General features: G+C 39.0%; 1 protein-coding gene across 2 annotated transcripts in view; it reads right to left on the bottom strand.

Annotated features, from left to right (window-relative positions):
• Positions 1-24,953, bottom strand: part of LOC122550445 (ephrin-B2-like) — a 56,322-nt gene that overhangs the window by 18,560 nt on the left and 12,809 nt on the right. For both annotated transcript variants that reach the window (XM_043691182.2, XM_043691183.2), the window contains exon 2: positions 9,619-9,902. In XM_043691182.2, the coding sequence (XP_043547117.1) occupies positions 9,619-9,902 (284 nt within the window). The remainder of the gene's footprint in view (positions 1-9,618; positions 9,903-24,953) is intronic.

Genomic DNA, 24,953 nt, shown 5'->3' with positions numbered 1-24,953 from the left:
TATTTTTCATTCTAAAATATGATTATACATTTCCTAGACAAGTGAAAAAGGGAAACATGTCAGATTAGTTGCATCTCAAAAGGGGTACCTTACCATTAGATAAGATAAACTTTTGCCAGTCAAATCAAGAATTCCAGCACAAGAAAACTGAATGCACTGAGGAGTTGCTAACTTTCGCCTGTCCCGTTATTTTAGGAGACACCACACAGCCTCTAACTCAGTGGGCCGCTTGGAGGGGGTAACTTGATTTGTTGAGCTAACAGGAAAGGTCAGTGCCATGTCAAGTTTTATGCAGTTGCCTTTCTCCATCTGGGAGATTTCCCTTTACTGTTAAACAAAAGCATGGTGGGTGCCTATGAATATTCCTAACGCTGGCAGGTTTTTTTTCTAATCAGCTCACAAAGACTAACCTTCTACTGGCAAGCATGAGAATATAGCATTCACCTCCCCCAACCCCTTCGTCAATAAGGCCACTTATCTGGAATGGAAGCAACAAGCGCTGCTGTAATTGTCTTGCATTATGCCCAGGTCCTTCAAGGACGACAAGGAATTCTTTAAACTCGAGTGTCTCGATTTAATGAGCACAGATTCTAGGGGCTATGATTGTCTTCGAAAATGCAAGCTTCAAATGTTGCCTGTGGCAAAGAGAACGTGTGTAAGAAGGACACTTCCTATGCCTGTTACAACACCCTACATCTACTGTAGCTCTCAGGAAGAATCAAATACTGGCAACATGTACAAACAAACCGAATTTTCATTTTGGGACTTGAGAAATTTAAAGGTAATACTTATCAGCTCCAACGTACTGTTTTGCTTCTTTCAACTGTGGTTTGTTAGTTTGCAAACAGCACTGACAGACAAGCCTGAAAAGCCAATCTTACTTTATAAATTGATTGATTGGCTCATTGACACGTATACTGGAGTACAGTGAAAAGCTTTGTTTATGAGCAGATCATAGGATGTACAGAACAAAAGATTTAGATGGAAGCATACAGGTGACATTGCACAGGGTGTACAAGTGACAAACATAGTGTATGGAACAATTGGGCTGACTTTCACAACCACTTTCACAACCACCTGATGAAGAAGCAGCTCTCCGAAAGCTAGTGCTTCCAGATAAACCTGTTGGACTATAACCTGGTGTTGTGTGATTTTTAACTTTGATCAAAACTGCACCACTCCGAGGGCACCAAAGCTTCTCATGATCCATGCACAGTGATCAGTGGTGGGCATGCTGACCTGACAGTGACTTCCAGTTCTGGAGGTCACTATTAGGCATGGCTCTCAGAAACCCACACAGCTGGTAAGTAAATGAGAAGTAACACTGGCCTAGAACCTCCTGGCATCCACCATGTGGGCATTATATTAAAACCTCATCTGTGCACTATGTTAAACCCTGCCAGCCTGGTCTGAACTAGCCTGACAGAGTCTTGTTCTTCAAATTAAATCATTCACATGGTCATGAATGATAGCTAAATAGCTACAGATTCTGTTGTTGATGGCCCCCTTCAAATCTGTTAGTTTTTAGGCTATAATGACGAGAGACAATGATTGTTTCATTCTCGCAATTAGTGAGAGTTCCACTTTTATTCTTAAAGGGAGTTGCTGGAGGGAACTTTTACCTCCAGAAATGTGCTTTTTTTTTAACATAGCTCCTGTCCAATCCACCACCCAGCATTTGGGCTGAATTCAGTTAGTTCTCGGTGCAGCTGCTAAATTAAATATTTTACACAAACAGCCACGTTTTAAGGGTGGGAAGGGCTGGCTAGTGATCATATGTCCTGTTTCAATCACACTCCTGCTGACTGACCACAGCCGGTATGAGAAAGGGAACTGCAGAGTTCTGGGGTCTAAGCTGTTCCACCTTGTCAGTGGGGGAGGAGGATTCATCAAGGCAGAAAATAAGAAGCATCAAAGTATATGCAAAGGAATGCGATTAACCACACAAACAGGCAAACACAAGTCAGCGATTCTAATTACTCAACAGCACATGCTGACTGAAAGGAGTACTGCATTGTCTATCACTGTCATCTGTCACTCATATAACATTGCAACAGAAACCATTAGAATGTGACAGTATTGATGGGATACTGAACATTGCAACAGCCTTGTAACTGTGAGTGCAAACTGATACAGACATCAAATTCAGTGTTTCTCTTTTCATTCCATATTTTACATTTTTCTAATTAGCAGGAGTTCTGCTAAGCTTAAGTACACCACAGCCTAGCTGTTCTTGAGACGGAGAGGCCGGGAGGGGCACTGCAAGGGGGTGTGTTAAGATGTAATCTCAGTTCTATGTGAATGCCGAAAATCCAGTTAATGGACCAGAGCGCACAATCTCAAACCTTACCCAGGCAATGATATTTCCATATTTTCTCTCAGTGTCAGTTGCTAGATAATGACACTGACCCCATATCAGGGAGCTAACTCACTGGATCGCCCACCTATCAGCTCACAACATGGGTAACTATCTCGCTTCATCAAGCACCGTGACACTCTTGAGCCTGTTACCCAACGTCGCTGACCAACCAGAGGCTAGCAGCTTCTGGGTCCTAAGAACCACCATTCTAAACAGCATCCCAGAGAGGCTCCAGTGGAAAGAAGGGTACGTTTGTCTTTCTTTTTCTTGCAAAGTTAAAAATCACACAACACCAGGTTATAGTCCAACAGGTTTAATTGGAAGCACACTAGCTTTCGGAGTGACGCTCCTTCATCAGGTGATTCTTGCAAGGTGCGAGGGGAAAGGGCAGGAGGGTGGATTTCAAAAGCCACCTTTTGCCTGCCATCCATGTCTCCAGAGGCCCCCAGGACTGAGGCAAATGGAGCCTCCCACCCCCATTCTCACATAACCACAACCAAACTTAGCAAACGCTCACAGGTCACTTGCTCTGTTTCCCCTTTCTCATCCCCAGGAGGCGGGTGACTACGGAAGTGGTGAATTGAGGCCATTAACAGACCATGTGTGAGCCTTAAATGCTGTACTGAGATAGTCATGCATAGGCATTCTTCATCCAGCACTGAACTGCTGACGTGGCAAGAGCTAGGGGACGTAATATATGAATAAAAGCTCACCCTTTTAAGATTGAGATGAGGAGAAACCTTTTCTCTCTTAGGGCCATTCATATAAGGAATTCTCTTCCCCAGAAGGTACTGAAGGCTATGTTAGGTAGATTTTGATAGACAAGTGAGTCAAAGATTATGGGATGTGAACAGGAAAGTAGAGTTGAGACCACAACTAGATCTTATTGAATGGTGGAGTCAACTCAGACAGCCACTTCTGCTCATACGTCCTTGGTTTCTTTTGAATTATTCTCATAGATGGCCAATAGTAAAGAGTGATTAAAAGTTAAGAATAGGATTTCATTTACAAATTATCTATTGAAATAATCTCTCTCTAAAGTAAAAAACCTGAAATTACAGTGTGAGAGGTGACAGAATAAGTGCTAATCTCTCCTTGTTGTTCAAATTGAATGCATTAATATGCTTAAAGCTAATGGGTAAATAATGAAGCAAGTTTATTTTGATGAATACATTAAGTCCTGTGAAGTTTTGTCTTGTGGCTAAAAGCAGGACCACATTTTTGTCCACTGAATATTTTTGTTGCTTTGGACACAAATGCACACATTACCATTTGTAAAAGAAAAACCAAATTAACCACGTAACAAAACCACAGAGACAATCGGCCTCTCCATATCCACAATTCCCAGTCAGGGTGAATCTCTTTGGGAAACTGGGATAGAAATGTAAGAGCAGCCTCAATGGGTTAATCAAAAAATAATTCTAAAGCATTAAGATCAGCCTGTTTCAGTCCAATGATTTCCACTTTTGAAAACCATCCAATCACAAACATAAGCAATGATATTAATGACCCAATGATTACCCTGTGCGCTCCAGTCAGGCAGAATGTACTGTTTTAAGTGGGAGGTCATCCCTTGGTTAGTCGATGTCTACATTCACTGAGTTAATTCCGAATGACAGTTTGGAATACAACATAACTAATGAGAAAACACACCGCTCTCCCACACAATGGCTGGTTTTAAAACCACGATGTACATGAAGCTATTTGCTTTGACTATAAACAGTCCTCCAGTAAAGTTAATAAAGTACCACAGTCAGCTTGTGCCCTACTCATGAACCTTATTGCTTTACAAGGCGAATCTTTTCTTGGTAGGAATCTAGAGCAATTTTCCACCTGTCTGCTTCAATAAAACATGTGTTTGTCGTACATTTTCAGATCAAAGACAACAATATAATGTTTGTACAACACTAACTGCCATTGATATTATGTAGCTGTTTTTACATTGTATTTAACGGGATTATGTTTGCATTTATCAGAATTTTGTATTGTCATCTTCAGTTGATGAATGAATCAACTCCCAATGCATCTCTGGGAACATTTCCTTAACTACTGAGAGTTCAGTTTTTTTTAAAATGACCAAAGGCTTTGGCACTGTGACCATTACAACACTGAGACAAACATTTCTGATCAAGGCGTATGCCTTGCAATTAAAGATGTGGGATTCATTTCATTAAATATGGAGTATTTCCTTGTGATACTAGAGATGGCTGTATTTGTTGCCTCTTTCACTACCAAGACTCTGAGCTCTACATTGTTCCACTAAACATAATGTCTATGTTTCAAAACTAACAATATCCACCAGGAAAATCATTCAACATTATAACAAACTGATCAAAAACTAGTAATATCCCAAAGTTGAGAAATGGCATGGAAGGAAACAAGGGCATTTCTCCATTTGTTTTCAACTGTTATCTTCAAGAAGAAATTAATGTGAAGTCTCCAATTTCTCAGTAATCTCCATCAGACAAGTCTCTATCGCTCTTTCACTGAGACTCCATGTTTTCTCTTTAGCAGTCTGAACAAAATGGGGCTGAATTTTAACTCACACGGAAAGAGACAAATGGCAAGGATTGGCAGTGGAAAGGTTTAGCCAGTTTTGGCACCTGGACCTGATTACAATGCCACTTACTGATAACCTGACCAGAGAGGCCATTGGGCCGGGAGATTTCAATCACCTGCTAATTAAAGTCCAGCGCAGCAGGCTACCATCAAGGAGCCAGGTGAATGATTAATGCACGGGAAAAGCTCTTAGGGAGTGGAATCCTGCTTGAGAGAAAGCGGGAAACTGAAAATATAGGGTGCCTAAAGTTTTCTTGTGGTCCCTAAGGTACACTCCTAACTTCAAGGAAGGTCAGAAAGAAAAATGAGAACATTACTGGCTCCAGCTTCCTCTGTATATGCTTACAATAGCACCCGGGAACTTGGATTGGGTTTCCTTGCTGGTTACAATTTAAAGTTTGAACGGGGAAGGAATGGTGTTGAAATGCCATCAGACAGCCCCTGCTTTAAGTTTGACATCTGATTTCGACAAATGGAGTGCAAAGCGAGTTAAAATTGACCCCAATTAATAACTGTTCCACAGAAAAACAAGCCAGCAACTTACAAATCCAAGTGATTGGTGAGGGCACACCTGGAATACAGTGTGCGAGCTTTGGTCTCCTTATCTGAGGAAGGATGTTCTTGCAACAGCTGCAAAGGGTTACCAAATTCATTCCTGAGATGTCAGCACTGACGTAGATGGAGGGACTGAGTCAGCTAAGAGTTGTACTAACTGGAATTTAGAAGAATGAAGAGGGATCTCACAAAAATCTGTAAGATTCAAATAGAACTAGGCAGGTTAGATGCAGGAAGAATGTTCAAGATGATTGGAGTTTTCAGAACCAGAGGTCCTAGTTTAAGGACATGGGGAAAACATTTTAGAACAAGGGATGTGGGGAACTTCCTTCACCCAAAGAGTGGTGAGCCTGTGGAATTAATTGCTGCAGAAAGTGGTTGAAGCCAAATATTATGTGTTTTCAATAAGGAGGTAGACATAGCTCTTGTAGCCAAATGGATCAAGGGATATGGGGAGAGGGTGGGATTAAGGTATTGAGCTCGATGGTCAGTCATGATCCTGCTGAACGACTCCAGGGGTTGAATGGCCTACTCCTGCTCCTATCTTCTATGTTTAAAGGTATCAGACACAGGTATCTGTAGATTTTTATTTGTTTTACTTATTTTGTCATTTGATAATAATACTCCTTCCTGCCTCTAAGTCAGAGGCTGGAATTGAAGTTCCACTCCAAAGACTTGAGGAGCTGATCTACACAGGCACTCCAAAGCAATACTGACGGCAGTGCTGCAGTGTCACTGAATTGACACTCTGCTCTCTCAAGTGGGAGTCAAATATTCCATGTGCTGCTTGAAGGAAGGCATGGAGTTCTTCCGTAACCAATACTTTATCCTTCAACAAACATAACCAAAACAAATCGATTATTGCAATCTAATTGACTGCCTTGTAACTTACAAGCGACTCCATTTCATTGACTGTGAAGCACGTTAGGATGTACTGTGGTTGTCACATATATGCAAGTCATACTTTCTATATTTTTAAACACCGAATGGCCTGTTTCTGTGCTGTATTGTTCTTTGTTCTTAAAGACTTGTTTTTCAGATAGACTAGCAGACCTTAATACATACACTTCAGAGGAATTATTTTACACTTCAAATAATAACCATATTGTTTACATTATCAGTTTTAGAGAACTTTGTACTAGTCTAGCAGTTTCTACTTAAAGCTTTCTATCCATGCATAATAACATTTCCTGTTTCTAGTTTCCATTTGGAAAATAACTGTATTTCCACGCTTCACGTAAAGACCATTCCCTATTACTATGTTGCCTTGAACTATGGCACTTAAAGTTCTTAAGTAAGATGGAAACATAAAGCTTTATAAACAACCTATGCATTCAGTACTTCTTGCTTCAAGCAAAGGGCCAGGACGTTAAAAAGAAAGAGCTGTTTTACACTGTCTGCTTCTGCCAGGGTCCATCACTAAATAAAAGGTCACTAGTCTCCAAATTTCAGAATTGGGTTTAGCTCTAGGGTTTGGCTTTGTGTGGCAACTGGTTTCCATTAATTAAGTCAGATGCCGTCAGACATCACATTTACAGACAAACGTTTCAAAATATTGCATGTTCTGAACGCTGTCATTGTCATCCAACTGCAAATTGAACTAATGAGGTCCATTGCAGACCTGTAGCATTTGCATGCTCCCTCATTTCTTGTCTGAGTCAGAATTGTGTCCTACTAGACCAATGGAAGGATCGTAAATTAATGAAGGTGCTATAACGGGAGACTGAGAAAGGCTGGGAGAAACACTAAAGGCCAATTTCACAACCTTGGTAATTTGTGAACCGAAGACAAGCCAGAACTCTGCTTGTTAAATCCAGATTGTTATAAGGTTGCTTCATATATAAATTTAGGACTGATTAGAAAAACAGACAGCTCGCCAGCATGGGAATTTATACAATGTATGACATACAACTCCTGTAGAAGTGTAAGAAACATTGCTTATAGACTATTAATAGACATGCAGTACAAGCAAAATGCAGTGAGTACACTCATCTCCAACTATTCATTGGTCTGTTCTAATTAAAGCTGCACAGTCACACACTTTATATGCAATCACGATTACTACTGCTCATTAAAAGTACAAAAGAATTTAAATTTTACATATTGGAATAAAGAATTTTGACATGTAAATTTTAAAGATTGTTGTAACAATATTTTTCTTTCAGTCTGCCTGAAAGTAGAATGCTCCCACATTAAAGCACTACAGGGCCAACCATATTGTGTGCTCAAATGTCTGGAATTAAGCTTGCATTCCAAGATAAGGATATTATCACAAGTCACAGGCAGAGTTTGTTAGTTGGGAACTAGCAGCCTGTGATTGGGGAAGAGTAGTCAACCATGGCTAAATAATGAAAATATGCCATGAACAGCTATACTGGAGAAACATTCCTCCTTATCTCTGGATGCACCTCTAAATCTAACATCTCATCACAAAGCTTTCCATTCCTCCAACTTTAACCTCTTCCACTTCTCTCCTTGTTTCACCCCACCATGGGAAGTCACAACTTCAGACATTTTAGTTGCAAAAGCAATCTCCTCTCTTTCCATTTGTCTTTCTCTCTCTGCAAGACCATCCTTAAATTCTATCTCATTAACCAAGCTTTTGCTCGCCTCTCCTAATATCTCCTCCTTTGGCTTGGTGTCCATTTTTGTCTCATTGCTCTGACATGAAGAATGTTTTTCAATGCTAAAGATGCTAGACAAGTGCAAGTTATTGTTGCTGTATAATTTTATTAATAAATGCCACAGAATTGCTGGGCAGAGTTTTCCGCTGGGTAAAGGAACCAACAAGATGGTAAGGTAAATAACTCATTTTCAGTGGTAGACAATGTAGAGGTTGACTCTCTTCTCTGATTTCTAATATTCTTAGCATTCAGGATCTAACTGGCATCCCCGATTGATCATCTGATAGGACCTCACTTAGGATTTGTGGAATGCCTGGAATTTCCAATATTAAAAAATGTATTGCTTTTTGCACTAATTTGCAAATTGCAGGATTATTTCAGCTTATGGTTAAACTTACTCAGAATGCAATCATATAGTTAACCTTGTTACCCTTGATGATTTCAAGTCTTAAAGGATGAAAATTAAATATTTTTAAAAAATGACAGAGATTAATCCAAAAAAAATTGGCATTAGGTCTTATTTCATCATGTATTGCTGTGTATATTCCATATTTTATTATAGGCAGCTGTTTTTGGTTACAGATTTCTCATATTAGAATGTTACTTCCCTTTGTACTCAGTCCCTGTTCACATTTTCTTAAATAGCCAAGACCTAAGGCAATAATTAGATGTTTCCTTTAGTATTATTGACTGAATTGCAAGCAGAAAATTCTGTTCACATTTTAATGAGGATTGAATTCAGCATGCAGCATTTTCCAGGCGAGACTTTCGTTTACACCTAAGTGATTAACGTGTGGAATAAGCTGTCATCCATCTTGGATATCTGTGCCAGTTTCATTCCCTTAGCACATTTAACTATAAGGAAATGACCTTTTCTTTTATTTTCCAAGTTTATATAGAGGAAGCAAGCTGTTAGCTCAGTGTAGATTGCAAAAGGAAAATACCAGCTGATTCTACAAATAAGCTGAGTGTACATAATGATTTACAGTGATACTGCAAGACATGAAACTGACAGAAGCAGAAAGGTTCAAATGAACGAGGATGGAAACAAAACAGAAAACTACATTAGCCTAAACCTCAGACTTCTTCTGCTGAATTAGCATCTCAGAGAAAAGCAGACACCCATTTCCAAAGGTCTGGTCAATATTTGTTTGTTCACCAAAACTGCTAAAAATCAGATTTGTTGGTCATTCACTTAACTTGAATTTGTGAAACCTTGCGACATACAGATTGGCTACATTTGCTATGTTGTCAAGAGTGTGGTGTTGGAAAAGCATAGCAGGTCAGGCAGCATCCTAGGAGCAGGAGAATCGACGTTTCGGGCAAAAACCCTTCATCAGGAATTCTACAGCATCTGCAGTTTTCACTTTCTCCTACGTTTGCTATGTTTACTAGCTCTAACGGATATCCTTTGGTGATGAAATTTGCTACATGGAAGGAAGTTCTTTTTTTTGGAATTTTTGAAGTGTTTGTAATTAATTCAAAACTGGCAAGGCAAGATACAAAATTGTTGATACTTACAAATAATATAATAGTCCTCATATTTTTTGAATTCCAGTCCCCAGAGGTTAGGGCTAAATTCCTGAAACTTGATGGTAAACTTGACATCTTGATCTGGCTTGTTGCAATTGAGTAATGGTGTGGGGCTGGGCACAGCATTGCAGCTGTCAGCTTGGTCTTTTGACACCAGATACAGTTTAAAGTACTCATACTGTCCAGTAATCCTGGAGTCCACCTTGGGACAAATAATATCCAATTTGTCGCCTATCTGTGGGTACATCACCAGACCTTTACTGGGTAGAAACCTGGAAGTTAAAACACATGAAAAAAAACATGTAAATAAATGTGCATTTGCCAAAAAGAAACAAACATATTGTTTTACAAACTTTTCATTTCCTTTCAGGTTTTACAGGAAGGTGGAACTTTATTAGTAAGTGGCTGCAATAATAAAGTAGATGGGGATAGGATGCCAAATGAAAGCAAATGAAAATATTTTCCATTGATCTCTTTTATTACAGTGTTCCTTTTGGATCAACCATCATCCCTGAACTTGCTCATTCCAAATAATTAACTGTGAAAAAGTCTTACAAATGTCTATTTGTGCATTTTCAGCTCATTTGTCACTTTATTAGCCACATTATAAACAGAAGGATATTGCAATTTGTTGAACAATTCATAATCAAATTTGACAGGTGAATGTTCCTTTCCTTCTCATGTTCACCATACAGATTTACAGACTCCCATTACAGAAAAGTAAGGAGATGAAAGCATATCCTAAAGCCACATAAGACAAGAATTAAGGTACATAGAATAGAATCTCCACAGTGTGGAATCTGGCAATTCAGTCCATCAAGTCCGCACCTACTCTCTGAACAGCATCCCACTCAGACCTACCCTATCCCTGTAACCCTACACTTCCAATGCTAACCCTCCTAACCTGCACATCTCTGGACACTATGGGCAATTTAGCTTGGCCAATCCACCTAACCTTTGGACTGTGGGAGGAAACCACAGAGGAAACGCACACAGACACAGGGAGAATGTGCAAATTCCACACAGACAGTTCCCAAGGGTGGAATCAAACCCAGGTCCCTGGTGCTGTGAGGCAGCATTGCTAACCACTGAACCACCATGCCACCCTGCACATTTTTGGTTAAATATCTTAGGTTAGAATAGAACTTGGGAGCCCATTTCACATAGTTTAATGTCATCAAAAAGCTACTACCTCAAAATTGTATACATGGTAATATAATGCATGTTGCTGCAAAACTTGTTTTATTCATCAAATTATTTCCGGGCATACAGCTTGACTGATCTTACTCAAGGTGCTAAGAACCTTCAATTACTACATTTCTATCTGTATACTAGCTCTAGTTGTTATGTTTAGCTATGCACATTCCAGTTAGTGCTTGAGAGCAGCTCCATAAGCTTGTTGCTGCTGCTAGAATATCCTCAAGGGCCAGAGATAAAGTGCCTTTGTCGCAGAAAGCTGATTGGGTTTTATAGCACATTTGACCAAAGCTGTACACAGCTAAAACTACAGAATTTGTCAGGGATTACAACACAAAGGAACATTTTAACCATTATCCAGCACTTCATAATCGATCTATCCTGTAAGTTTAATTGCATATTAAAGATCTTGATAGGTAACTCAAGCAGTTCATCTCCTCCAGATTAATTGTGTCTGCTTTACAAAATGGAAAATAGATGAATGAACAGCATTGAGATTCACCCCACAATGCAAGGTGGGTTAACTGCTTATTGTTTTTACTATTTGGCCAACAATTGGAGATAACTGTGTAAAGTACAAAATTGCAGTTTTCAGATGACACAATTACTTCTGTACATGGGTCAGGCCACCAAATGACAGCATATTGCTGTCCATCGACTGAACTGAAGACTGTCCCCATCTCTAATTTCCTCTCACCCTGCAATCTTTAGGGGTCTTTGCATTCCTTCAATTCTGGCACATCTCCAATTTTATCATTCCACCATCATTGTGTCTTCTGCTTGCTAGGCTGAAAGTCCCAGAATTGTTTTCACTAAATTTCTCTGTCTCTTTATGTGTCTGTTATTTGAAGGACCTCCTTGAAATCTATCTTTTAGACCGACCTTTGATAGTACTTCTATATGTGCCTGGGTATGTGTCACATTTAGTGTGATAACACAACTCTGAAGCACATTGGGGCTTTTAATCTTCAAAATGCTCAATAAATGCAGGTTGTTGTTCTATAACTGAATGGAAGTTGGAATGCTGTTACTGCCTGCCTAAAGTCTGACCATTTCTCAAATTACAAATTCGAGATAGAATGCTTGATGAATATTGTCAAAATGTACAACGTCCCACCTTGAGTTTCTTGCACAGTTGTCAGTAGTCAAAATGCCACTGGCAACTCTAATGTTGGAAACTTTGAGAAGGTCAAGTCATGCTTTCGTCCTTGCAAAATTCATGTATAGTTTGCACGTTGGATCTAATTTTAACTCTGAATTTTGAAAAAAATTCCAGAAACTGGAAATTAGAAATTGGTGGGAAACCAGAGTTGGTCTGGCACCAAATTGGGTCCAACTGTTTCTGTATTTAATTATTGTAAATGCTTATGAATTCTATGCTGATTTTGAATTAATCGCCAAAAAATTGCAATGACGTTTACTTCACAGATATACATCAGATTAAGTAGTCTTGTTCTATTTTTGGTTTATGCTGCTGGGTAAGTCCACAATAACCATGCATAGCATGGGAAACTCACAAACTGCAATGGCTTTATTCAATAAATTATCCCAACAATTCCATTGCCATTATATTTTCATGACTTTTGACCCCACTTTGGAACTAAAGTGAAATCAACTTAAGGAAATTATGATCAAGCATATGACCAATATCATTACCATAACTACAATTTAAACAACTAAAATTATGATCAGTTCTGCAGGATAAAATGTTGCTTAAAATCAATATATTTAAAGTAATTTGATTTACATGATTATGAAGTATCCACAAATTGATAAAGGCTTAAACTATCCCAGTGCACTGAGAACCATTCTGAATTACAGTAATTTCATATTACATGGGAGGTACTTAATGCCAAATAATAGTAGGATTCCTTATATCATTCACGTTATGCTTTACAATTCGTAATTAGTATTATGGCCTGATACAATGTTCACTGGGGTTTTTAATCTCCTCTGTTCCAAGTCAGTAAAATAAATTATCACAATTATGTGGTGAGAGACTGATCAATCTGTTAAATTTCAAAATCTGAGTATTTTGCATACAAAATTGTCTACCACACTTTGACCAGTATAGAGATGAGGAAAACAATGCCACAAGCATCGATATCAATGTTAATTCTTGGAAAAGAAGGATATCAGTGGCTTCATGGATTAGATTACTCTCAGCCATTGTATACATTAGTTTACAGTTATATCACTTTGTAAAATTAAATCAAGCTGCCTGCTCACTTGCCCAATGGACCATCATGTGTTGATTAGCTCTCTTACAATCCAATTGTTTCAATTATGTTTACTGGAAATTGTTCATTCTAATAATCACATCGAAAATAAAAAATCATTACTGATTGCATCACGAGAGTTTAGCAGGGCCTTGCGACTATCGCTGTACCAAAGAAGATCGAAACTTCTATTACCCAATCAAGAGGTTAATGCCAGAACTAACCCAGTAAATGGATTACTGTTGGCAACAAACTAATTACAATCAGAAAACCTGATTTTGATTTCTTTATTCACTTCCTTTGCTAAAAATACTACTCATAGAAACACACAAGCAAAAAGGATTCTGGAAAATGATTGTAAAAGAAGGCAGAACAATTGTGTAACCATGAAGAGGTCTAGTTTATAATGACCTAATGCTTCATTGGGAACAGTAATCTAATCAGGGTTTGGAAGTGATGGCCCATACGTTTACTCAGCTTAATAGGTTATTTCAATTTGTTGACGAGATCACAACTAGTTAGACATTCCACGATGGTCACTATTCTCTAAAGCATTATTTTGCACGGGCTCTTGTTTCAATGCCTTTTAAAAATAAAATCCTTGCTTCAAACGCGAATTCCATGCTGAGTAATTCAGTAGTTTACCTCAGATTGTCATTGGGTCAATGATACCTTGGATTTAAATCCAGCCTGGACTGATTAGGATTATAGTCTTCCTCTTCTACTGAGAACAAATATCAGTCATAATTTATCATAATACACTCATAATTCTTGTGGTGGGAATGTTTACCAAATATAAATGTTACTCATAATGAAAATTGACGAAGAGTCAAAATCTTATGTTTTACCTAAAACGCCAGCAGTGTTGGCCATGTCACCCAATTTTTATCAAAACAACAATGCCTTCCAAAGGAAGATTAAAACTAAAAAACAACTTGAGATGAAGAATGAGAATAATGCGGGATTCTCTGCGACCAACCCTTTGTAGAAAGCATTCATGGGATAGGTTTTGATGTTGTGCAGCAGTGACCTCTCCAATGGAAACACAAATTTTGGCGAGATGTAAACTGAACCATTGATTAGTTATTATCCATTTTGCAGCACAGCACATAGTTAACATATTTGAAGGTGAGTGGGAATGGAATTAGTGGGTTGGCATTGGACAAGATGGTTTTTGTACAGAAAGTTCAATTGAGCTAAATGGCATGGGCCTGGTTCAGTCCTGGAATGTTCGATGAAATCATTGTAAATGGAAATGAATTTCTGGATAGATTTTATTTGATCCTAAATGGAATTAGATTTCATCTGACTTCAGCAGACTCTTCTGAAATCTACTAAATTGAATTGCAATTGTATAAGGGTTTGGAGCTTAGCCAGTAAACAGATCACTTTCTATGTTCATGATCTGTGCCTCAGCTCCAGCTGCTACACTTGAATTTGTTGCCAGACTACTGTTTTCTGTAGGTTTGACAAGTAACAATGCTATTTTAGTGATTTTTGAATGCAAGTCTATATACTGAATTTGTAGCAATATCAGATAGCAATAATATATGACCAGGTCTCAATTTAAATAAAATAGTCAGGATAGTTCTTTTAACTACCACTGTCTTTAGCATGTTAGACTATGTTACAACATTACTGAAGTTAGTGGCTTAGTGATATCATTTAGACTACAGGAAATAAGGAAACTACATTTTTTTTGTAGCAGAAATAGACACAAATTGTAAAGATCGTGTGTGAACCCAGCTCTGTTTGTCCTTCTGACTGCAATGATTGATCATGGATTATTGATCACTGAATTTGATTGTTTCTCTAGATGCTTAACAATGGCGTTTATGTGACTCTGCTTGTATATAATCCGTGACCTGTCAGCATGTGATTTTAATTTAACAATTACAATTGGTAACATAGATCATCGTCTTTTATGATCTCGGAGTCGGGAATGAAACGGGGCTCCATTCAAGAAGCAGTTTCTATTTTTAGAGTTGCAAGTAGCAGTCTAAGCAAGGATCATGGATCACTCCTCCTTCGGGGCTGCGTTCTGACAACAAAAAATTGTGATCATCTTTTTCTTCTAGTTACCCTTCAAATTTTCAGTAATTGTAATTTATACTCTCACTTCATTTCCTCAAGCATTAAACATTTCACCCCAAATATAGCAATTTACCCCTTTATTTGATCATAACGATATTATTTACAGGGGTACAATCTTTAGTAACTTTAAGGAGTGATGTTTAACGTTTTTTTTAAAGAACAATTATGAAGAAAGAATGACATTTTATCGTATAATTGGCTGTTAAAACTGTTGATGGTCAATCCTGCAATGATTTCTTTGCAAAAAAATAATGCAGATCCACAATTAAAAGAACATGCTGCAGTCTCAAATATGGAGCACATGAAAAGATGCCAGAAAATTGTGCAATAACCTTCCTGAAGCCTTTAGTTATTCTGTTTTTACATTCAAGGGGTCAGGTGCCCTCTCTTCAATTTAGCCAATAAATACTTCAGCGCTGATTCTCGGAGATAGTGTGCATGGTTCTTATTAGAGAGATGAACACACGGTAGCAGAAAATTAGCTGTTGCTATAAGCTGTTCAATTTTTTTTGTAAATCATGTAGGTTTGTAAGCAGTAAATCTGTAATCGACAGATATCAAGTATGGAAGCAAATGATGTTTAACAGGAATAAAGCAACAAAGATAATTGCCCAGTTTTTTTGCAAGCTTGCATCAAAAAAATTAGCATAATAGTCACTTATAGTGCAAAGGATTACAGAAATTCAAAGATTCTACATTGGCTTTTATTAATATAGTTTATCCCCGCAAAACAGAATTCATGCAAACTTTCTGCACTCAAGCTAGCTCTTTGCACAGGAATAGATGTAACCCCAAATAATTTAGACTCGCAGGGTCTAAAGTCAATGCTATAGTCAATTACAGTTTCGTTTTTAAATTCTTCAACTAAGGCTCTATTACATATTTAAATATATAAAAATTGCATCATAAAATTTAAATTAGGAACTGAACAACTATGACAAATGTTATTTTCTTTCTGAAAAATAGTGAAATGCACAAATAGTCTTACATAGTATTGCTTCTAGCAATGCTATGTAGTCTCACATAAACTCCCTAGGGCTAGGCACTGCATGGGTGACTACATGTATAGCCCACTCAGCTTTCTTCAAAGGTGTCAATGAAGATTGCAGTGGCATGTAGCAGCCCATGGCCTGTGTAATGATACTGCACCACTGAGAATGAACGTTTCCCGCACGGTGTCTAAGGTAAGTAAATAATGGTCTGATGGCTTTAAATTTTGACTTTTATAGATAATGAGGGACTTGATGTAAGATTATTGAATTAGTTTGGTACTTTGCTCAAGCCTTAACTGTTCATATCAATTTATGCCTTATTTAGTTTGAGTTTTACAACCTGGTGTATGGCAGGCTAAAAAAACTGGCAGGTAGTTTTGGCATTGGAAATGAATGGCATGGTTAGTGTAGAAACCAACATCTTTCTTGGCAAATTCAAGGAAGTCCTCTTTGTAATAACTTCAATGTCTCATCACAAGCTGCACACAAATCCTGGAAGGATTACGGCATTCTCAACTATACTGTTGACAAACCATAGACCATTAATCCTGAATCTTTAGCTTGGCAAACATAAGGTTTTGTTGTTTATACTGACTTATTGATATATTTTAAAATCTATTTGCAACTATTAACTGCACAAATTTAAAAATCCAAGTCATGTCGATATTAAATTTCCAACCTACGTTGAGTGATTAAATGGAGCTTGTAACTATGTGAGGAAATTACTAAACTGACAACAGCAAACCGTTGCAGGAGTGGCTGGATCTGGTTATAAAAAGCATGGAACTATTTTTTTCCAAGCTTAGATAATATATCATGCATTCCACCTACATTCATTGTATATCTAAATTGCAAAATTATTTTATGTAATATATGTATGGCTGAGAGTTCTTGACAATAATATTTTTGTTTTGAAAGACATATATCAAGTTGAGAATAAAATGAGATGGACCAACAAAGAACTGTTTTCATTGCCTCCATTATGAATAAAAATGTGTCAAAACTAATGTGGAGAGAGCAGGCAAAGAAATATTCTACACTTCAGTATTTGTGCACTTACACAGCCATATTCTTAGGTATTCATTTTACCAAAAGTCAATCGAGAGGATCAGGGAAACACTTTGAGAGAAAGTAACTGGATTGCTCTACCTCATGAAAAATGATTCCAAGAAGTATGCTTGGTGCTTTAATCAAAGATGACAGTTTGAAGGAAAAGATTTATTGTCCTTGTACAAAAAAAATAAGACATGTTATTGGCAAATAGCCGAGTTTTGGTTCCTCTTTATTGTAGTTTTAAAGAACTTTGGTTTGGCAAAGATGAAATAATAGAGCAATTTAAACTGCTGAGACATCTACCCAATGCCTTTGAGTCATGTTCCAGAAAATTAATGGATTGCTGTGGATTTGCGATAAGAACATACGGCTTCTGAGGTGAGGCTGGACATTCTAAATGGAGGCTCTGATCCAGGCAGAGAGACCAACTGCTGCTCATACAGAAAGGCAACAGATGCTAGGCCCTTACAAAATGTAAATAGATAGCTACACATGACTAGAAGTGAAAGCTGCCTTCTGACAAACTGCGTAGAGTGGCAAACTCCGCATGGACTTCAATGAGTTTTCCTTAAACAAAAGTGCCTAAACGTTAGGCATCAAGGAAAGACCAAGGAAAGCCAGGTGGATCTTAATGAAAGTAATACACCGGCATGGAACCAGTCTCCTGCTCTGATGGAGAAATGGGCCTGGACATGATTCCAGTATTCTCAGCTCCTACAAGCTACAGTTTGGCTCAGGTCCCATGTCCGAGTCTGTACAGTGGTAGCTATTGAAATAGCTCCGTGTTTACCTTAAGTTACAATACAATTACTCCATACATTGACTGTCAACAGTTAGGAAGCAAATTAATTTCTAGTGGCAAGAAAAAAAGACCTAAAAATCCAAAAGAATGTACTTATATAAATCTTTTACAAAATAAAATTACAACAATGATTCTTCTGCAAAACAAAAGTCAGTTTATGTGGCTTGAGAAGTTGAACTATTAAACGCTTTTGGATAAACATTTATTACTACGCCCAAAATACTACAAAATACTTTCTTAAATTGCTCAACAAAACCAAACGGTTTATTTTCATGTATTTATCGCTTTAATGAAGACATCTACTATTTAGACTTTACACCATAACTTGAAGACACTAAATCTGCGGTGGTTGTTAAATCTGCTCATGACAACAAGACAGAATCATTGAATTCCTACAGTGTGGAAGCAGTCCATTCGACCCATTAAGTCGACAACACCCCTCCAATGCCATCCCACACCCCTCCTCTATCCCCTTTCCCCTGCATTTCCCATAGCGAACCCAACTAGCTTGCATGCCCCAACACTACGGGCAATTTAGCATGGCCCGAATCTGCACATTTTTGGTGTGTGGGAGGAAACTGGAGCACCCAGAAGCTGCCCACACAGACACGGGGAGAATGTGCAAACTCCACACAGACATTCACCTAAAGGTGGAATCGAAAGCAGGTCCTTGGCGCTGTGAGGCACTGTGCCATAGGAAGAAGAGCAATTTACTAAGAGGACCTAATACGTTTACTAAATAATACAAATCGGTAAAGTGAGTGAGCAAAAATTTGACAGATGGAGTATAATGTGGGAAAATGTGAACTTGTCCAGAAAAATAGCATATTATTGAAGTGGAGAGAGATTGCAGAACTCTGCATCCCAATCGGATTGGAATGTCACGATGCATGAATTACAAACAGGTTGATATATAAGTACAACAAATGATTAAGATGACAAATGGAATGTTTTTCTGCAGTTGGATTGAGCCTTAGTGAGACCATGTCTAAAATATTGTGCACATTTAGAAATTAATTTAGAAATTATATCATTGCATTAGAAACTGGACAAATAAGTTCATTTGACTCATTTTAGAATAAGGGTATGATCTTCTAAGGAAAAGGTGGAGAGGTTGATCTTTTATCCATTGGAGCTTAGAAGGATGAGAGTTTTCTTATTTATTCATTTTGGGTTGTGGGCGTCACTGGCTAAGCCAGCATTTATTGCCTGCCCATCGTTCTCTCGGGAAGGTGGTGGAGAGCTGCCTCCTTGAAACATACAACGTCTTGACAAACACTGACCAGATGGATGCTAAAAATATGTTTCTCCTTATGGGAGGCTAGAACTAGTGGATACAGTCTGAAAATAAGGAGTCTCCCATTAATGATGGAAATCAGAGAAGTTCCTTCTCTCAGTGGATCATTAGTCTGTGGAATTGTCTTCCTCAGACAGAACTGGAGGCAGGAGAAAGTGAGAACCGCAGATGCTGGAGATCAGAGCTTAAAAATGTGTTGCTGGAAAAACGCAGCAGGTCAGACAGCATCAAAGGAACAGGGGAATCGACGTTTCTGGCATAAGCCCTTCTTCAGAACTGGAGGCAGGGCAATACAATATTTTTAAAACTAGTTACACATCATGGAAAAAGGCCCTTCAGCCCCTCATGTCTGTATCAGTCATCAAGAACCTATCTATTCTAGTCCCTTTTCCCAGCACTTAGCCTAAACCTTGCTATGGCATTTGAAGTGATTGTGCAAATACTCATTAAATAATGTGATGGTTCCTTTTTCAATCACCCTTTCAGAAAGTGTGCTCCATATACCGACTACCGTTTGGATGAAAAACCTTGTTTAAATCCCCCTCCAAACCTCCATCCCGTTGATTTAAATCTATGACCCCTAGCTATTGATCCTTGTACAAAGGGGAAGGGTTCCTTCCTATCTACTATATTTATGGCCCTCACAATTTTGTACACCTCAATCAGGTCCCTTCTTGACCTTCTTGAAGGAAAACAACTCCTTCCCATCCACATGCTTTTCACAGCTGAAATGCGCCAGGCCAGGCAATCTCTTGGTAAATCGCCTTTGCATATTGTCCTGTGAAATCTCTCCCTTCCTACAGTGTGTTGACCAGGAATGCACACAGTCCTCCAGCTCTGGTTAACTAACATCTTCTGCAGCTCCATCATAAACTCTCTGCTCTTATATTCAGTGCTACAACTAATAAACGCAAGTATCTCGTTTGCCTTCTTAACCACCTTACTCACTAACCCAGATGTCTTCAAATGGTCTGTGGATATGTACATCAAGGTACCTCTGATCCTCTGTGATTTCTTGAGGGCTACCATTCCTTGTGGACTCTCTTGCCTTGTCATTTCTCCCAAAATGTATCACCCCACACTTTTTAGCATTAACTTCCATTCACCATTTGGGTGAGATGAATTCTTAACTGAGAAAGAGGTCAAAGGGTATGGAGGTTGACAGGAAAGTAGAGTTGAGGCCACAATCAAATCAACCATGATCTTATCAAATGGCAGAGCAGGCGTGGGAGCCTTCTCCTGCTCCAATTCTATTAGCATGTATGTGCTGGCACCTTCAACACAATGCTCGAAAGAGTCATTCCTCTTGTAAATATGAATGAATTAGACATAAGCTATGTTACAAGGTCTGAAGACTTTTAACATTGCTCTTGGTACAAATAATATTGCCACACTTTTAAGTGATAATTAAAGTCACAATTTTATATCTGCGCACAATGTATAGATTTGAAAAAATCCATGGACGAAAACCATGCTAAATTGTTGTTGCAACTTAACTCCAGATTCTGGATAGTTAAAAGGTCAGGTTTGTATAGCAGTTTGTTATTGATAACATGTAGATGCTGTCAGAAACACAGACCACTTCATATCAGAGCTATGACGAAGAGTCCTCTCGAAATGTTAGCTTGCTCTCTCTCCATGGATGCTACCTGACCCAATGTATCCCACTTACTTTTCCCCAGCCTCGCCCCACACCCCTATTTATCTCTCAGCCCCTTTCCCCCTCCACATTCTTGATGAAGAGCTAATGCCCGAAATGTCGACTCTCCTGCTCCTTGGATTCTGCCTGACCTCCTGTGCTTTGTCCAGCGCCACACTTTTCAATTCTGACTCTCCAGCATCTGTAGTCCTCACTTTCTCTTCCACTATAATTCCGAGCACTTTTTTGTTTTCAGTACAGATTCCAGCATCTGCAGTAATTTGTTCCTGTAATACCTACTGAGGTATGTTGATCAAAACTAAATCAAAACCACTATTTGGATTAGAAAGGGCTATCACTGATGACATTCACCCAAGTGTCATTCTCTCTCCATGTTGTCTTGGAAATATTGTGGAGTGATTGTGTTGCATGATATATCTGATCAGGATAATCAAACCAAAAATCAAATTATTGTGTTGGTTATCATTGTAACCTTGGCTAAGAGATTACAGGAATGTTAGGTTAATGCGAGGACTACAGATGCTGGATTATCAGAGTCGAGAGTGTGGTGCTGGAAAAGGACAGCAGATCAGGCAGCATCCAAGGAGCAGGAGAATCAATGTTTCAGTGTCTGCTGAAAACATGCACGTATAAGAATTTCAAGGAGCAGCAACTGACTTTGATATTTAACATGGCTTGTTCTGTATTACAAAGCAAGTAACTTGTGAGCTGCCTCTGACCAAACAAACACACAATCAATAACGTTAATGCAAAGTGTTTGGATGTGATTTGCTCAAACACAAAGGATAGGTGTTACAATGTTTTCATGCACCTTACTTGGAAAAGCAGTCTTTGATATGCATGAGCGTAGATTAAAGAGGAATTCAGCCAGAGGTTCCAAAGTAGATGGTGAGTGAGTGCAGGAAGAATTTATCCAAACAGCCAAGAAATGTATTCCTACAGAATTTTCTAATTTAACTCTCGTGGTTTTAGATGTCTTTAGCTCTGTTTAATTGCGAAAGTTAAATAGATACATTCTACATGTTATTCAGACAAAGTTAATTGCTTTCTTCCTCTTGCACTTGTAAATGTGGGTGGAGTGGAGAATGGTTGGGGCTTGGGATATGCAAAGTCATGTTGTAACTTTTCAACTGCAATGTTTCTCTGAGAGGCTTCAATGGAAGTGAAGACTGGATAACTACAACCTTCCATCCATTGCAAATTATCATACTAATTTCTGCTCCTCACTATCATGGCTACTCTTTGCCTGCAAAGCTGTAGATCAAAATGAGCAGAAATATACTACTTACTATCTGCATCTAATGATCAGTCATTTTTTTAATGAGCCACTGAGTCTAAATAAATAGGAGCTCCTTGAAAGTGGAGTCGCAGGTAGATAGGATAGTGAAGAAGGTGTTTGGTATGCTTTCCTTTATTGGTCAGAGTATTGAGTACAGGAGTTGGGACGTCATGTTGCGGCTGTACAGGACATTGGTTAGGCCACTGTTGGAATATTGTGTGCAGTTCTGGTCTCCTTCCTATCGAAAAGATGTTGTGAAACTTGAAAGGGTTCAGAAAAGATTTACAAGGATGTTGCCAGGGTTGGAGGATTTGAGCTATAAGGAGAGGCCGAACAGGCTGGGGCTGTTTCCCTTGGAGCGCAGAAGCTGAAGGGTGACCTTATAGAGGTTTACAAAATTATGACAGGCATGGATAGGGTAAATAGACAAAGTCTTTTCCCTGCCGGTGGGGAGTCCAGAACTAGAGGGCAAAGGTTTAGGGTGAGAGGGGAAAGATATAAAAGAGACCTAAGGGGCAACTTTTTCACACAGAGGATGATATGTGTATGGAATGAGCTGCCAGAGGAAGTGGTGGAGGCTGGTACAATTGCAACATTTAAGAGGCATTTGAATGGGTATATGAATAGGAAGTGTTTGGAGGGATATGGGCCGGGTGCTGGCAGGTGGGACTAGATTGGGTTGGGATATCTGGTCGGCGTGGATAGGTTGGACCGAAGGGTCTGTTTCCATGCTGTACATCTCTATGACTCTAAAACATGTTCATTTTGAAGTGCATATACGTTGAAGACCACAAGTAAAAAATATTGATCTTATGTTAGAAATGTGTATGTTCAGCCTCTTGTTTATACTTGTGACCACACTCAGGACATAAAAGGATAAAACAAATGTTAACACTGAGACATGCCAGGGAGCGTGTACCAAAAAACTGTACATTCAAAGCCCACTATTCCAACTATCTATTTCAAGAGAACATCCTGGATAGGAATGTGTTAATGTTTAAATACTACACTTCTGTTGTACCCAAGGTTCCCCAGGCGCAACCATTTTCACTGCTTCCCCTCCTCCCCTCCCCTCCAACACCCCCAAAAACATACACTTTTGACAGTGGTAACAGATTCTAGAAAGTTGCCTTTCTGAGTATTTATATTTTAAGTGTCACATTTATTTTATCAGCAACCATGCAATCTAAACCTCTCAGTCTAATGTGTGGACCCAGTAATGCAACTTCAAGACAATACAGTTGGCTGTTTCCTCAGATTTTATCCCATGTTTCCATGTAACTTCACCAAAAGTAAATTACAACAGCAGCCTGGACTGCCCATGTCATAAACTCGTAGAACAAGCTGGTTTAAAATGCCTCCATACTGCTAAGAAACTGAATCTACTGTCAAGCTTAATGAAAATTCATTAATATCACAAAATTGCATGTATCAATATTTTGGGCATGTGGTGCGTTTTAGGTCTTCAGAATGCTGAGGCTTATGGATTTTCTTTGAACCATCGAGTAAATTCAAGGCTGGAATTAGTAGATATTTGGATACTATGGGGTTTGAGGAAATGCAGCAAGGTGGACTTGAAGTAGAAGACCAGCCCTGAATTGGGAAATAAACCTGTTGTGCTTATTCCCTTACCCTTGCTCCTATGTTTTACATTGCTCTGTATCTGCAACTTAAGTTTCTTTGGCAATAAGGTTCCAGTCTCACATGCTGAATATGTTACATTCAGTGTTTAGAAGAAAAAGTTGGAGGCTACAGCTCTGAAACCCAATTACATCAAGGCTTCATTTGAACAAATGAGACCAGCAAAATAAGTGATGCAGAAGATATGAGTCCATCAGCAACTTCTGAATTAATGTGTCACCAGGCAATTCCAGTGTGTGTTGTTTTCAGAACAGGACACTTAGAAACATTTTACAAATTAACTAATGTCAAACAGTGAAGGTAGTTGCCTTCAATATTAAACCTGAAAATGTGTTGCTGGAAAAGCGCAGCAGGTCAGGCAGCATCCAAGGAGCAGGAGAATCGACGTTTCGGGCATGAGCCCTTCTTCAGGGATGAGGAAAGTGTGCCAAGCAGGCTAAGATAAAAGGTAGGGAGGAGGGACTTGGGGGAGGGGCGTTGGAAATGCGATAGGTGGAAGGAGGTTAAGGTGAGGGCAATAGGCCGGAGTGGGGGTGGGGGGGCGGAGAGGTCAGGAAGAAGATTGCAGGTTAGGAAGGTGGTGCTGAGTTGGAGGGTTGGGACTGAGACAAGGTGGGGGGAGGGGAAATGAGGAAACTGAAGAAATCTGAGTTCATCCCTTGTGGTTGGAGGGTTCCTAGGCGGAAGATGAGGCGCTCTTCCTCCAGCTGTCATGTTGCATTTCCAACGCCCCTCCACCAAGTCCCTCCTCCCTATCTTTTATCTTAGCCTGCTTGGCACACTTTCCTCATTCCTGAAGAAGGGCTCATGCCCGAAATGTCGATTCTCCTGCTCCTTGGATGCTGCCTGACCTGCTGCGCTTTTCCAGCAACACATGTTCAGCTCTGATTTCCAGCATCTGCAGTCCTCACTTTCTCCTAGTTCAATATTAAACCAGCAAGTAACAATTTGCTAGCTCACTTACCCACATATTTTAAAGATTTTCTTTTGTTTAAATTTCCCTCTTCCCCCAGGTTATATGAAATGTTTCATTTCTAATGAAATCTATAATTGTGCACCTGCCTGCATCTTTGATGAGACAACTCACGA

This window comes from Chiloscyllium plagiosum, unplaced genomic scaffold (genome assembly GCF_037043375.1).
Source record: "Chiloscyllium plagiosum isolate Xiang-an unplaced genomic scaffold, Cpla_swu_hap1 HiC_scaffold_6, whole genome shotgun sequence".
Taxonomy (NCBI): Eukaryota; Metazoa; Chordata; class Chondrichthyes; order Orectolobiformes; family Hemiscylliidae; genus Chiloscyllium; species Chiloscyllium plagiosum.
This window is presented reverse-complemented; position numbering and strand designations above follow the sequence as displayed.